The following is a 16,400-nucleotide window of genomic DNA, read 5'->3' on the forward strand; positions in this document are numbered from 1 at the left end:
GAATAATTAGTTGTCGAACACTTATCCATTTATTTTATGCAAATGATATTATCCAATAATAATTCTCACGTTTATAAATATAAAGAAAGAAAGGAAAATCCTTCAGTTTGAAAGAGAATGGTGCAGAATTGTTCAGAATCCTGAACCTATGGCCACCTGTATCCTCATTTACCTCCTCCTTGTGCTTCATTGACGTGACAATCACTGGCTGATTACCCGTATTGAGACTAGCATTTGGCTAGCACTTGTTTCACTGTGTTTGACAAGATGAAGATATATTTTCTTCTTACTAACATTATTTAATCCTGCGAAACTCATTCACCAAATTATTTATTCCTCCTTTCTTTGCTGCGCCCTCTCTCCTTCTAAGCTGCCAATTATTTTTTTCTCTTTGCTATCCTCATCCATCCTTGGACCACTACAACCATCACCGTGGATACCAACAGGAAGAACATCAGCGGGCTGTTCATGGGCCGGGCGGGCGGGGCCACGGTGCTCTCCGGCTCCATCGCCGGTCTGGAGGGGGGCTCGCAGCTGGCCCTGCGCCGGGCCACCAGCATGAGGAAGAACTTCACCACGGGCATGGCTGCCGTCAAGAAGAGAAGCCAGTGCATACAGATCAAGCTTCAAGTGGTGAGCAGACAAGACTGGCCTCTTCTCAGCTACCTGGTTTATTTATATGATAATAATAGTTTATATTTTAATAATTTAGCAAACTAAAAATAGATACATCTAGATATGTTGCTGCATGCGCATTTTCTGAAGAAAATCTGTGGTTGCGGGAGCCAACTCGTCGTGTGCGCAATATTCTGTGAGTTTAACATGCTAATGCTAGCAGGGCTAATGAGCTAGCACGCCAAGTTTAAATTATTTTCTTTTTTTCGGATTGCGGGTTATATCGTCCCCGGTCGTCAAAGAGTTACTTTACGTTTTGGAGAACTGTTTACGCACGTTTTCTATACGTGTACCTACTTTAACAATTCTTGAGCTGTTTACCTTTGGAATGATTGAAGTCAGCGTTTGTTCCTCATCTAAAAAATAGCTCAGTGAGCACCTTCCAACAGTGGTAGTTTGAAAATGGCATTTTTTTAGCTTTCAAAGCAACACTTTCCACATAGCCTTAGGAAGATGTCCTTGATGGGCACACCAAAGTTGTCCCTTGGATTCTCTAAAGCAGACTTGTGATAGTTTGAATAATTGCAGCACATTTGCATCATCACATTTTTGCATAAATCTGACGTAATTCTGCCATTTCTTTTAATAATACCATATGGTTGGAGTGTGTACCAAATCTTGGGTCACAATGATCAATGTCAACGGACCTTATGGGTTCTTGAGGCACAAAGATTCAGCATATAAATAAGGCCCTGATACCAAGGGTCAGAAACCTTTTTTAAATTGGGTGGGGGGCGTGGCTGTTTAGGTTTGACCGCGAGTTATAGCGCCCCCTGTGGTCAAAGGGGTACAACCTCCCTACTTTCAGTCTACATATGTGGATTTAATTTGACAAATCCCAGGTGTTCAGGTTCTGGGTGGTTGATTTTATTTCAAAATATATTTAAAAAATATATATATATTCACCAATTGCATCCTCACCTAAAGGGTACATTTACCTGGTTCGTTGAATGTTGTTGTAGTGGTTTGTCAAATGAACCGCACAGTAGTAGTTTAGCCATCTGGATTAAAAAAAAAAAACTTTTTTTTTAATGCAGCAATAAGCTAGGGAATTTTTGTAATGCACTATCTGGGCCTTTAAACCGCCAAAGTAGGTCCTGTAAGATAAGGAATATATATTTATTTCTTGTTGTTTCTCTTTCAGGATGCATTAATTGACACAGTGCGCCGATCCAGGATACATTTTGTCCACTGCCTCCTTCCCAAAGTGGAGTCAGTAGGCGTGGTGGGGGACCCCCGAGTGTCTCACGGAGACACCCCCGACTCTGGCCTCATGACCCTTGACGTGGGCCTGCTCCGGGCCCAACTCCGGGGCTCTAAGCTACTAGATGCTCTGCGCATCTACAGGCAAGGTACAGCTTCTCCACTCCTCCCAGAGAAACAAAAATATATTTTTACACCCAGCTAGAACATTTTGGAGATAGTTGCTTAAATGCTTTAATATTTTTGTCACAAAATACATCATCCATGCTACATTTTCTTTCAATTATTTTCTGCTTTGCTGTAGAATTAAATTAATATTGATAAATATTCTTCCTGCCAAAATGCTCCTCTTGCTGTTCTTATCCACCATCCATTGGTCCTCACTCGCTTCAGGGTACCCTGATCACATGGTGTTCTCTGAATTCCGGCGACGCTTTGATGTGCTGGCGCCACACCTGACCAAAAAGCATGGGCATCACTGCATTGTCACAGACGAAAGAAGGGTATGTTAGTTGATATTCTTACACCCACACACACACACGTACACAGCTTTCTTACCGCTCGTTCTCAGTTGATTCTTCCCCTCTCCTCACCACTCCAAGAGGCACTCTTGTGTGTAATTAATTATGATTGCGCAGGCTGGCAGCATACGACCGCTGTACTGATTAATTACTGGCAGGGCGAAGTAGAGGTTTTGCGTTCCTCCACTAGCCCCTCCTCCCCGCTCCTCTCTCTCTTTCTCTCCCTCTTGCTTCTCTTCTTGCTGTCTGCGTCGTTATCTTTCAAGTCCCTTTTGTTCAGGAGGTCGAGTGCTTCCTGCACATCTCCAAGCATATGATTAATGTCTTGCGCTGTCTTTTCTCGCTAGCCGGCACCTTTCAGCTATTAGCTATTTTTTTTAAAGGCGATTAAAGGAAGGGTTGCCCTAGGTGGTAGTCTAAAAGGTTTTAAACATTATATAATTTTTTGCATGCATTAATGAATTGAGCTATATATGTATCAAAATGTTGGTAGTATTTGTGGTCTTTTTTGATGGGCTGTGTAAAATGTTCAGAAGATATTTACCATCAAGCTTATTCAAAATGGGCCTCTGTAAAAAACAAACACACAAAAACAAAATATTTGTTTGCTAAATCCCAACCTGATTGTCCCTTTTTACCCAAACAACCCCTCTTTTTCTCTCTCCGCATAACATCCTAGTTGTCTTCCATCATCTTGAAATAATGCCTAGCTGTTTCACCTGCTAGCTGTTGTTTGAATGTTACTGTGTGCACTTTAAGGATATCAACAGATTAAAATGTTTGATGTTTGCATAGAAGATTGAAATGTCAGGTGAAGCGGCGAGTCTTATAATTCAGGGTGAGGAGGGAAGGTGTTATCTATGTGGGTTGAATCTTGAACAGGGCGTTTGTTGTGATTTGGAAAGCAGGTCACAAAATGTTCAGGCAACTAGAGGTAGACGGATCCCTGAAGACCCCCAGCTATTTATTTATAAATGTGTGTGTGTGTGTGTGTGTGTGTGTGTGTGTGTGTGTGTGTGTGTGTGTGTGTGTGTGTGTGTGTGTGTGTGTGTGTGTGTGTGTGTGTGTGTGTGTGTGTGTGTGTGTGTGTGTGTAGGCAGTGGAGGAGCTGTTGGACTCTTTGGAACTGGAGAAGACCAACTACCACATGGGGCTTAGTAGAGTAAGTGAAAACTATTCTTATATGTTCTTCCTATCAGTTTTTATTGCTACCAATATTAAAATTATACTTAAGATTGCTTAAGACGTATGTGGGCTTTCTTTGTCTTAACTGAAAGTCAAAGTAATATAGCAGCAGGAGATTTCAATTTCAAGTTTTCCCGTTAGCTGCCAGGCATGTCCATTGCATTTATCTCATTGATTGTAGGAAGCATAACGGGAAATTTGATCAACATCTATCAATATTATGCACTGTTTCCGCGTTCCCTTCAGGTTTTCTTCAGAGCGGGGGCTCTCACCAAGTTGGAAGAGCAGCGTGACGTGCAGACCCGGAGGAACCTCACTCTGTTCCAGTCTGCTTGTCGTGGCTTCCTGGCCAGGCAGGCCTTCAAGAAAAGAAAGGTAACATGAATGCAGCACATAGTGGTTTCACCAGAAGCCGAACACAACCACAGAATTAGACCACTCGACTTAACTACGCAACTAATGGCGCATCTCTACCGGAGGGTGTGGTTCGGTTCGCCTCAGTCCAGTAGCGAGGGGGGGTTATAGCCCAGCTCAGTTCCGAGGTCGCGTTTCACCGCCGACAGTACCCTTATGGTAGGCCAGATGTCGATGGCCGCGGCAGCTACGCAAACATCGTGACATCATAGCAGCGCGACACAGTGTGGCCTGCTCAGTAAAACACAATGGGACAGAGGAACGCGGCACAATAAACCAAGAGCTACCATGGAAGTTGTCCAGCAACAATTTCGGAACGTCTCCACCTCCTTGTTCGCCCAAGCTAAAGTTTTGCACGACATGCACCAGAATAATACCTCGCGGGTACTGTTTGTTTGTTTTTATCCCCATGTCGCCTGGAAGTGACGATTCTTTTGACCAATCAACGGAGGGTGTGTGCAGCTCGAACTTTCCGGCACCCTTTCAGGCATCTCAGTACCCCAACGGAGGAGTACTGCCAGACGAGTGCGAGACGAGTACGGCTCAGTACGGCTCAGTCCGGGTCATGCCCACTTTTGTTGGTGGAAACACGATCCGGTGGAAACGCGCCATAAAGCACTCAACTAAACTTAACTGCAACAACAGAAGTCGTTGAGTGGTATAAGTTTAGGGTTGGGGTTCACCTAAGTGGTGCATCTTTTTTGGCAGCAGTTGGACAAATTTTCACTCATAACCATCACTCTGACCACCGCGGGCATCGGTTGAGGGTGGCAGTGTTGAGCCAGTCCTTTTTATAGTCTTCTTCTTCTACTTCTACTTCTTCTACTGCTTCTTCTTCTGTTGACATAGAAGCATGATCCGCAGATGTTAAAGCACTTATTCTTGCATTTATACATTTTGTTTGATGAAAAAAGCAGTTCTAGAATAAGTAATATCACTGAAATAGCTTAAATTGGAGGTTCAATGGAGTGCACTTTTGATCTGAGATTAGTTTCTGCACAGATAGCAGTACTATTTATTTTGCTTCTGAGTGGTTGGTAGTACCATTTGTTTTTGTGTATGATCTCGGAGCATAGGCTGGCTACAGAGACACGTTTTTTTTGACGGCCTGCTTATCGGGCGGGCAGCTAGCGGATCGGGAGGAAAGATCAGATGAATGTGATCATTTATGTTTCGGCCTAGAATTGCTGATACAACCTTTAAGGCAGAGCAGGAATAATCTAACCTATACTGTTATATCCACGGCAACAAACCACACATTTATGGTGGGTTCGTAACCCCTGCACAATCTACTGAGAGCAACCTTGAGAAGTACAATGTTAATTAAAGGGTAAGCATTTTCTTAGATGTTTTAACCTGTAAAACGAAGTAACAAGGGAAATATAAGGTAACCAGGACTGCAAGCAGTCAAGCAAGGTATTCACAGCCCATGCACCGCCTATCTCAGCGGCCGCCCCTTTCAAGCGCATCACGGTTGTAGTCATTGCTCCTAGACGCAACTATGCATCAGGTAGGGGAGGGTCTTTGTTTTTCAAACAGAGAGACAGACAGACACAGACGATAGGATAATGTTCGCTAATCAGCATATATTGAATCTGCCGTAACTTGACAATTTTTTACAATACCAAAACAATTTCTTGCAATCTTAATCAGGCAAGTCCATATATCATGTAAATCAAAAATGTTTCTCATTTAAAGGTTGGGTTTGGGATTTGCGAAACGCCAGCAGATTTTGAAAATACACAACTCAAATGGTCCTACCCCCTCTCCTTCAACGCTGACTCTGACTCCACCCATTCCAAGTACCTGGACGCGCAATCATGCACGAGTGCGAACACAGATGCGCGAGAGCGAGCCAGGCTAGCGTAGGTTTTCGTTAAACAACATGGCAACAATAAAAAAACAACATGGGGATGGTGGCGTCTTGTCTGCCATGGAAATTGTCTTCTACTGCTAGGTCCAAATGTGGATTAACTAGTTCCAGTAGCTACCGCAGGATAACAACAAACAGGAGCTTGCTCTGGGTCACGAGCTCTGGGTCACGAGTACTGCACGAAGGGGTCGCGCGCGGGGCGCGGGGGAGGGGGAGTACAGTACGACCGTTTGATTGACGTACTTACTGACCAATGCAACTCGTGGCTCTGGAAATCATTCGCTGGAGTTTTTCGAGCCCTGCCCGTTCCACAGATGATTGACTTGTTTAATTTTCATGTCAGTACTTCTAACTCAGTGGCTGTAAGTGGGTTATGATAAGGATTTCAAGTAATTCTGCAAAAATTGCCAAAAAAGCGAATTCCATACCCAACCTTTAAAGCTACTGTTCTGAAAAATTAATATTTTCAAGACTTTCCGATATGGGTCCCCAATGTACACCAGGTTCATCCATCGGTATATCAAAAATGTTTCTCATTTAAAGCTATGGTTCTGAAAAATAAACATTTCAAGGCTTTCCAAAATGGGTCCCCATGTACACCAGGTTCATCCTCCTCCCAAAACCATTTCTTGCAATCTTAATCAGGCCATATAAGTCCATATATCATGTATATCAAAAAAAGTATATCAAAAATGTTACGGTGTGCATTAGGCATCACATCGTGATGCCTAATGCACACGTAACATTTTGTGAAAACACCTAATAACGTACATTTCTGTTGTCTATCCCTTTTGAAAAGGGTCTTGCTCACAATAAGGCACACATACTGTTTAAAAACACCAACACTGTTTTCAAAGAAGGTTCTCATACTGCCACATCAGCTGCAGTCGGAGTGCTCCCAGCTCTCAACAAAACAATATCTTGCACCAGCCATAATTGAGACCAAAAAATCGATTTGCTACAGCCCTGCCATTTCCAATCTGCTACGCTGGGCTTCTCGACTTGTATGAGACCCACTTTATTCTATTTGAATCTTTCTTTGAAAAAGTGGCATGATCTATAGCAGACAACCCCAATGATGTGAGTGGTCACACAACCCACTCATAGAGCACTCATGTGGAAAGCCATGGTACAAGGGCCAGCATCTGAACCACAGAATGCATTTATTTGCCTTTGATGTGGGAGATACATACAAGATGAAGACAACTTGGATGGTGAATTTATTAAGGTGCACTTTACCTAGTGAAACATGAACTAGGTTGACTGTTGACATGGACAATTATCCGGGACTCGATGTATATGGTTTAGTGCACTGTGAGGGCTTTCTTTTTGTCCTATATTCTTGCTGATTGAATTCACCCACGTCCTCGCACCAGCCCAAACATGATCAGGCAGAATAGCTCTTACCGGCATAAAGGGACAGCATGGATACTGTCAGGGCCCTTTGGCACGTTAACCCAAGGGCGTAGGTTTGGTCTGAGCTTTGACACCAACCCCCCCCCCCCCCCCCCCCCCCCCACACACACACACACACACACACACACACACACACACACACACACACACACACACACACACACACACACACACACACACACACACTAAATGAAATGACGTAGGATGCAAGCCTGACTTTAACTTTGTTTGATGCATTATCTGCTGATGCATATGCATAGTATAGCATCATTTCAATTGTACAGATCTGCATGGTAAACATAGACAAAGATTCTGTCCACCTATTAAATTATAAAACGGATCTGTCTCAAAAGACGTTTTTACACTGCCAAATATGCCCGTCTTATGCGCTCCTTTTTCCCGGCATGGCCTGTGCTTTTACACTGCCCGAGGTAAATTGCCCGCTTGAGCTAGCACCCCAATTTACCCTCCCGGACCCTGCACACATTGGCGGTTTCATTTTGATGTAAATGCGATTAGACGCTCCGCGGTGAGGGGGGGGGCTTGGGTAGAGGTGTTGCTGCGTTGTCTAGACAGAGAAAACGCAGTGATTTCAACATGAGTAGTTCTAGCTGGAGAAGGACATGTGTTCATTCTATTGAAGTCTACGCAATACTATTGTATATCCTACTATTTTTGGTTTTATAATTGCCATTTCACTATTTTCCTCAAATTCATGCGCTGAATAGTGACCGGGTTGTGCGTGCGTTTGTCTGTGTGGTTATCTGGATTACATAGGATGTAGCACGCAAGTGATAACCAGTGATAACCAGATAAGACAGTGAAAACCGCGAGCTGCTGACCATCATGGGAGAGAAGGTGATGTAGGCGCATTAAACGAAGACGGGGAGAGATGATGCGATATACAAGAAAGACGCAGAGGAACTTTCCTTCAAGAAGCCGCGACCGAACCGGCTGAGCAGTGTAAAATGGAAGGTTTATGTTGGGAGGCGGTACCGAAATTGGAATTTAACCCTTTGTGTACCGCATGAGGTGCTTTCTTTTCGTTTCAACTGGAATATTGGTGGGGATATTTCAGTCTTCATTTGACATTGGTGGGGACACGTCCCCTGGTCCCCACCCAAATCTACGCCCTTGCGTTAACCTATGTTAACGCAAGGGCGTAGATTTGGGTGGGGAGTCTACTAAATAGCCTCAAGGAATACGTCATGATATCTGTTAATGGAATAGTCAATTGATAAAAAATATAGCATAGTGCATCTTGAAGAGGAGTTTGCTGCGATTTCAAATGTGTTTTGAATAGTCACCTATTCAATACGAGTGCCAGTGAAAACACAAGGTTGTAGTTTGAAACGTACAATATTTCCTGTGATTAAGGCTACCTGTGATGCGCCGCTTGTGTCATAATATTATCAGCTTCTGGCTGAGTACTAAATGGGGAGTAACCTGTCGGAGCCGCAATAGACGCTGAAAAAGTACCAAATTATCGACTAAACTACAATCTTGTGGAACACATTGGAAATCTTTGAATGCACATTTGAAGTGCATTCCTCTCACAGGAACAAAAGCTAGGTAACTCAAACTCTGCAAGTCAATTGAAGATGTTCACGGAAAGCAAATGCTAACCCAGCAAACACCCCACGTGGTTGACAATGATGAGATTTGAAATTTTGACAGACATATTTACTCAATCATTTGCTGTATCAACACAGCATTTGAAGGAACATAAAAATATACCCTCATATAATTGCCCCCACCCCCCATTTTCATCAGCAACAATGTTTTTTTATGTTCCTTCCAGATTCAAAACCTGGCCATCCGCTGCATCCAGAAGAACATTAAGAAGAACCGTGGTGTGAAGGGCTGGCCGTGGTGGAAGCTCTTCACCACCGTCAGGCCTCTCATAGAGGTGCAGCTCACTGAGGAGCAGATCCGCGGCAAGGACGTGAGTGCTGCATTAACGATGATCGATGAGTTAATTATTAACAAACTGTATGCCTGGTTTCAGCCCCTGAATCACCAATCCCTTTATAATAATATTTTGTTCTGGTTCCGGTTGCTTGGTTTCACTCAAATCAGCAGGAAATTTCACTGAGCCAATTAGTGTCTTGTAGGCGGGGCTTGAGACAAATGTGTGAGCAACAGAAATCAACACGTCTACTCCCTTTGTTAAACTTTTGATCCTGCCTTAAGTATTTTCAAGGTCTATGGATTTTGCTATTGAAGAGTAACTTCATGTGCAAAATGGTTTTCCGTCCAGGAGGAAATCCAGCAGCTGAAGCAGAGGTTGGAGAAGGTGGAGAAGGAGCGGAACGAGCTGAGACTCAACAGTGACCGGCTCGAGAGCCGGGTACGAAACACACACACATCACACACACACGTCAGTCCGGGGCTCCCAAACTATTTCACAAGGTAGAAAAACCGTGTGCTAACTCTTGGGTGTATATTTCTGAATCAGATCACCGAGCTATCATCAGAAGTCGCCGATGAGCGAAACACAGGCGAGTCTGCCTCACAGATGCTGGAGACGGAGACCTCTGACAGACTACGTCTGGAGAAGGACATGAAGGAACTGCAGGTACGTAGACCACACACACAGACACAGACAGACCCACTGTTCTTCCTAGAATAAGTAATATCACTGAAATAGCTTAAATTGGAGGTTCAATGGAGTGCACTTTTGATCTGAGATTAGTTTCTGCACAGATAGATTCCTTGTTGTCAAGATTGCCGGTGGCCTAAAAAACATGAATGTAAAATATACGTTGTTATTTTCAATGAGAGTCTCCTTTCTTAGTCAGCACTCAACCAGGTAATCATGACATTTTTTACTTCTTTGTAGCTTAAAATCAACAATAGATCATCAATATATTGATTCATTGTCATGTGAAGTAGGCCAATATAATTTGTCATGTCATGGTGGTTGCATTTATAACGCGCACACGCAGAAAGCAGAACGATTTTATGTCCGGATAAATTAACACCAGTGTGTGTCGAACATCTATAGGGCTCTTGTACATTTTGTAGTTAATGAGATGTTCTCACAGTCAACCCATTTTCTCTCCCTCTGTCGCCAGACCAAGTATGACAGTGTAAACAAACAGATGGAGTCGATGGAGATGGAAGTGATGGAAGCCCGCCTCATCAGGGCCTCCGAGCTCAATGGAGAGATGGACGATGATGACACAGGTTTGACCACAAATGTCCAAAAAGCACATTCAGTACATTATCAAAGTGTGTTGCCAATATTGATGCATAGGAAGGTTTCTGGAACCAATCAGACCTATATTGCTCTTAGTCATCTCACCTGCAGAACCACACCACTGATTGGAAGAAAGCATAATTCTGCACATTTTGTAACCATGTGTATTTCATAGTGATCAATTTATCCAAAATGTTATCTAAAACGCATGATAGTTATTCTCTATAGGTTAAAGTTGAAGTGTAGTTTTGATTTGTATAGTTAGTTCACATTTAGAAGCATATAAAGCTTTGCATCAAATTACATTTAGTGACCCCGGTTAATTCCTGCCAGCACTCATTTGCTGCATGTCCTCCTCTCTCTCTCTGTCATGAATAAAGCATACAAATGCAAAAATCAAATATTTTAAGAGATGCAATGGAATTTCCGTAAATTGGCGTTTGCTTGTCTTACCCGAGGAGGGTTTTAATTCAAATTAGTAAATTGATGCAAATTCATCATTGTGCATCGAGTAGGGGAGTTTGCTCGGTTGGAAAACTCTTGACTTGTAGAGTAACAGTAGCCTAGCACCTTTTCATGTGAGGGGAATACACTTTAAATTACTTTTCAAAGATTTACAATTATGGTAACTGAATGGCCACATATGCAAAACATGTGCCAGAAACAACAAAACAAGATTGTAATTTGTCTATAAAAACAAACTTACCCTCCTTGTAGACTACCTAGCCAGAAGCAGTTGATAATGGAACTATACCAATCTGAAAAGTAAACCACCTGGTGGTCTATTGTCAAGCTGTGCTGTGTGTTGATGAGTATACAGAGTTTGGATCCTGTGCAATGATGCATGATGGGGGATATTTCAAACATCGGAGCCTCGTAAATTTATTAAAAAAATTCAAGTCACATATATCTTGCCCTGCAGGAGGAGAGTGGAGGCTGAAGTACGAACGGGCCATCAGGGAGATTGAGTTCACCAAGAAGCGGCTGCAGCAGGAGTTTGATGACAAGTTGGAGGTGGAGCAGCAGAACAAGAGGCAGCTGGAGAGGAGGGTGAGGCGGACACACACACACACACACACACACACACACACACACACACACACACACACACACACACACACACACACACACACACACACACACACACACACACACACACACACACACACACACACACACACACACAGCTCACAGGGGAGCAAACATAGCTGCTCCTCTTTCCATGGCAAAATCCCAAAAAGACGGCATCATAAAACACAGTTCCCACACATAAACTCGACAACACCATCAAATCAAGTTTATGTAGAGCACATTTAAAAAATAGTGTTGTACAGTGCAAAGAGGTCAAAAATTGAGCTCACATTAAAATAAAACCTATCAGGGTACAATTAATTAAAGAGTCAAAACCGGGTAACATGTTCACACACACACACACACACACACACACACACACACACACACACACACACACACACACACACACACACACACACACACACACACACACACACACACACACACACACACACACACACCTGTAAAGCAGTCAGGAGGATTCAAACGCTGGGGGATATATGTTCGTTTTTGCCCTGGATTTAAAATTTTGGTAGAGGACTTTGCCGAAGGTGATCGATATTCTAGGGGCTGGAACTTCAAATGCACAATCACCTTTGAGCTTACATCTAGACCGGGTAACAACCGAAAGGTCTAGATCCGAAGACCTGAAGACTCCATACAGCTTTTTTCGGAAGCGCCATCTCTTCGCCTGATATACAGTGCTTAGACACTCGGGACTAATATTGTTGATTGCATCTTTACCTTCCCGCTTCTGATCGCTATAATACTCGATATTCATCGAGTATGAATATCCAATATCTTTCTAACTTTAACAAATGTATACTTTCAATCTACATTAACTGTTATTAAGATGTTGTTGTTTAATACACCAGCACAGCAGCATCATGCTGCTATAAATGTCAGTTTCATGTTTTGATGTTGGGACATTCCGGGCAGGCGGGCGGTCATATTGTAGAACTTGTTGGATTTGGGGGAACTCTGCCTACCCAGGCCAGCCACTATTTGCTGGAGAAGTAACCTATTTCAGTCACAACAACAACAATGCATCTATTCTTTTTTAGAATAGTTGTAAGCCCGACATGGAAGACCGACTAATGCCAAAACACAGGGAGTTAAAGTAATGCACTATAATTAATTATTTTCTTTGCGATGACCTTTTTGGATGTTCTCTCTATCTCCAGATCAGTGACCTGCAGGCAGATAACGAGGAGTCCCAGCGCATCGGTCAGCAGCTGAAGAAGAAGCTCCAGCGGCTGACGGCAGAGCTGCAGGACACCAAGCTGCACCTGGAGGGACAGCAGAGCCGCAACCACGACCTGGAGAAGAAGCAGAGGAAGTCAGTACAAACATGCATGCATGCGCACAGACAGACAGACAGACTAATGTATGGGGAGCCTTAAAGGGGACATATTATGAAAACTTTTCCCGGGATTTGGGGTCTTGTTGTGGGTAGATGGTGCTCCCACACGCATACAAACTTTGAAATAAGTCTGTACATGATTTTTTGAGTGAGATACGCATTTCTGGAAGCAGCCCGCCTCCAGCTACCAAACAAGCGAGTCAGTTTCGGCACCCCCTCCTACGTATGAAGGGGGCACATTTGAATATTACCTCCCACTCCCCTCAAATCAGAGCATCGCTACGATTTTGTGGACCAGCGGACGAGCAGCTCCGGCGGGGGGAACTCGGCGCTAGCCCTGCAGCTAAGCTCCGGGAGTACAATCCCTTTCTCTGGCGCCGAGCTCACCCTGCCGGAGCTGACGACGAAGGGAAGTCGGGAGAAGGAGACATGGAGTATAAAGGGATTGTACTCCCGGAGCTGAGATGCCGGACTGCCGCCGAGATACCCCAGCCGTAGCTGCTCGTCTGCCGGAGCTGCTAGTCCGCTGGAGCTGCCACCTCATTTCGGCGCCAGTTCAGCACCCGGAGTACACCGCCGGAGCTGCTGGACTGCGGCCGGAAGGCTTCGACGGCGGCCGGCAGCTCTGGCGCGGGGAGCTCGGAGGCAGTCCGGTAGCTCAGCTCCCGGAGTACAATCCTTTTCTTCTCCATGTCGCGGTTCATGGACTTCAGAGAGTCAATGCCAAAGTTCCTTCCCCCCAATTCTTCATCATTTCCGGAATCTGTTTTTCTTGCACCTGTTTACTTAGCACCTTACAAATAAAACACGAAATAAAATGGAAAAGGTTTGGAAGTTTATTTACACTATTTACATGGTTAGTACTTAGTAGCAGTGTTGGGCAAGTTACAAAAAGTAATTAGTTACTAGTTACTTCTCCCAAAAAGTAGCTCAAGTAGTTACTCAGTTACAAATTATAAAAGTAGGCCAAAGTATGCTACTCGGACTCCGTAATCCAACTCCGTAACTACAGAAACCCCTCGAGCCATCAAAGATCTCCGTCGGGATGTTGGATACGCAATGCAATTAGCCGCCCGATCGATCATATATGATGACTACCGTGTAGTGTTGTAAATAAACTCCCAAAGCTTTTCAAATCTTATTTGATATTTTATTGGTCCTTTAATGTGTAAATTAAAAATGGGCAAAGTCAAACCGCGAAAAGTGATTCTGGAAATGATTTTGTTAAAGGACCAATCATAGCCCTTTCCGTCTCCGCTTTGTCAATGGATAGTTAAAAAATATTGGATGTGCACTTAGAGCTACGGAGAGGGTCTCCAACGATGGAGAGGGCTCTCCCTGTCTATGTACAGCACACTACGGAGGACTATAAACCAGACTTAACTAGTTACTGTGGAAAGTTACTATTGCGTTGCTTTCAAGTACATTTCTAAATGAGTCAAATAATTTGGACCCCACCTCCACCTCTCGTTAACGTAACTCAAAATACATGTTAATGTTCATCCACGGTAGCATGGAATGCACACAAGCATGCATCGTTGAATTACTTGACACCGAGTGGAGAGGCACTTTGTCCAGGGCATAATGTGCATTTCACGATTACACTCGTTCCTTTAATTTCTTGGAGGGAAAAGTAATCCAATCTACTTCCATTTAAAGAAGTCTGTTTTTGGTTTATTTGGGCTCGCCATTCCTGTTGACTCTGTGTCGTTGTGTGTCCGACTGTTGTGTGTCCGCGTGCTTTTGAGTTTGTGTAAACAACAACCGCCCAACTCTACCTCTGATTGGCTTACTGTGACATGTTTCTCTACCTCAGCCAATCGTTATCATTAATGTGATTGTCTCGTGCCCACTAACCAAGGAAGAACAGTAGAGAGAGAGCGAGAGAGAGATGTAGTTGGTCTTACGAAAAAAACTGGTTCAATTATAGTAACGAAAGGTGAGATATTATACCACCCGGTGTGTGAATGATTAGCTGTTACAAGCCGTTTTGAAAAAACTGCATTTGGAAGTAACGGCAACAGCGTTATAATGATGGGAAGAGTAATCAATTAGATTACTCTCGCACTGACCCCCCCCCCCCCGTGCAGATCAGAAGAATTCTTCTGATCTGCACGAACCACACAGGTCCCCAAAATGTATGATAAAAAAGCGATGCTCGCCGTTTGCGTGTCTGAAAGGTGAGATATTATACCACCCGGTGTGTGAATGATTAGCTGTTACAAGCCGTTTTGAAAATCTGCATCTTCTGACATCACAAGTGGGCGTGTCCACCTAGATATATGACAGATGGATGATCAATGTTTGCTACAGTCCACTGGGTAGGCTGGTGGACTGATCTATCCAGCACACATCTAGGTGGACACGCCCACTTGTGATGTAAGAAGAGGCAGATTTTCAAAACTGCTTGTAACAGCTAATCACACTTACATCTGGTGGTATAATATGTCACGTTTAAGACCCAAAAATCTGAATAACAAATGCATGTCAACCTGTGCGTGACTGAAACCTGCGCCTGTCTTATGGAAATCCATACTCACGGAACACCTACTGTCTTAGGGTGTAGCACAACGTGCTTCACAGCCACATGTAAGTGGTGGTCAGTAATACTGCCAATAACAACTTTAGGGTTCTAAAAAAAACACTTGTACGCCAATTCACTTCAGGATATAAGCCTTTTTTGCATCAAACCAACTGTCGGGTACTAGCTCAGTAGCTTGCCGCATGTCTTGATTAGCTGCACCACTGTTATTCTGACTGACTTTATGCTAACAACTACCCCCCTCTCCCTTCTGGGTTCCTCCAGGTTTGATAGCGAACAAAGTGTTTCTCAAGAGGAGGTGCAGAGAGAGAGGAGCCTGAGGGAGAAGCTGGGCAGAGAGAGAGATGTTCTAGCTGGAGAGGTCTTGGGACTCAGACAGCAGCTTGAGGTAAACTGACTGATTTACTTGTGCATTATCATAATCACTTAATCGTAACACACTTGTATATTGTAAGCTCTCTCTATGCTCTGTATTTATATATTCCATGATTTAATTCAAAAGTGAAATTGCTAATTGTGGTCAAATTACACGTTAAGATATACGCCGAATTACACATTACCACCAGAACCTTTAAGCCTGAGAACGTCTGTACTTTTGTTCATTCTTCATTTGTGAGCATCTTATTTACAGCAACGTTATTGCGACGCCATTCTTCCTCGCTTTGCCCCCGACTTCCCTAACGTGTATCCCAATCCAAAGGACAAGGAGCTGGAGTTGACTGCTGTGCATCTGAAGCACGAGCAGCTGGACGCCGAGCTGCAGGACCTCAGCTCCCAGGAGACCAAGGACGAGGCCTCCCTCTCCAAGGTGCGCAAGCAGCTGCGGGACATCGAGGCCAAGGCCAAAGACCAGGAGGAGGAGCTGGACGAACAAGCAGGATCCATTCAAATGCTGGAAAAGGTACGCCGCCACCTAGTTTCCCCCCTGACAT

General features: G+C 43.9%; 1 protein-coding gene and 1 long non-coding RNA gene across 14 annotated transcripts in view; one reads left to right on the top strand and one right to left on the bottom strand.

Annotated features, from left to right (window-relative positions):
- The window catches only part of myo18ab (myosin XVIIIA b), a 66,424-nt gene that overhangs the window by 26,628 nt on the left and 23,396 nt on the right, over positions 1-16,400 (top strand). For all 12 annotated transcript variants that reach the window (XM_030380459.1, XM_030380465.1, XM_030380466.1 and 9 more), the window contains 13 exons: positions 447-633; positions 1,820-2,027; positions 2,272-2,381; positions 3,496-3,561; positions 3,831-3,959; positions 9,089-9,232; positions 9,548-9,637; positions 9,746-9,865; positions 10,365-10,476; positions 11,412-11,539; positions 12,748-12,902; positions 15,733-15,856; positions 16,169-16,369. In XM_030380459.1, coding sequence (XP_030236319.1) covers positions 447-633; positions 1,820-2,027; positions 2,272-2,381; positions 3,496-3,561; positions 3,831-3,959; positions 9,089-9,232; positions 9,548-9,637; positions 9,746-9,865; positions 10,365-10,476; positions 11,412-11,539; positions 12,748-12,902; positions 15,733-15,856; positions 16,169-16,369 — 1,774 coding nt within the window. The remainder of the gene's footprint in view (positions 1-446; positions 634-1,819; positions 2,028-2,271; positions 2,382-3,495; positions 3,562-3,830; positions 3,960-9,088; positions 9,233-9,547; positions 9,638-9,745; positions 9,866-10,364; positions 10,477-11,411; positions 11,540-12,747; positions 12,903-15,732; positions 15,857-16,168; positions 16,370-16,400) is intronic.
- Positions 2,057-4,456, bottom strand: LOC115560850 (uncharacterized). 2 transcript variants are annotated; one of them, XR_003979847.1, is made up of 3 exons: positions 4,059-4,454; positions 3,857-3,943; positions 2,057-2,356 (listed from the first exon to the last, which is right to left on the bottom strand). It is a non-coding gene; the product is annotated as an uncharacterized LOC115560850 (long non-coding RNA). The 2 variants fall into 2 exon arrangements; XR_003979846.1 differs by lacking the exon at positions 2,057-2,356 and having other exon boundaries at positions 3,409-3,943; positions 4,059-4,456.

Source organism: Gadus morhua, chromosome 16 (assembly GCF_902167405.1).
Source record: "Gadus morhua chromosome 16, gadMor3.0, whole genome shotgun sequence".
In the NCBI taxonomy this organism is placed as follows: domain Eukaryota; kingdom Metazoa; phylum Chordata; class Actinopteri; order Gadiformes; family Gadidae; genus Gadus; species Gadus morhua.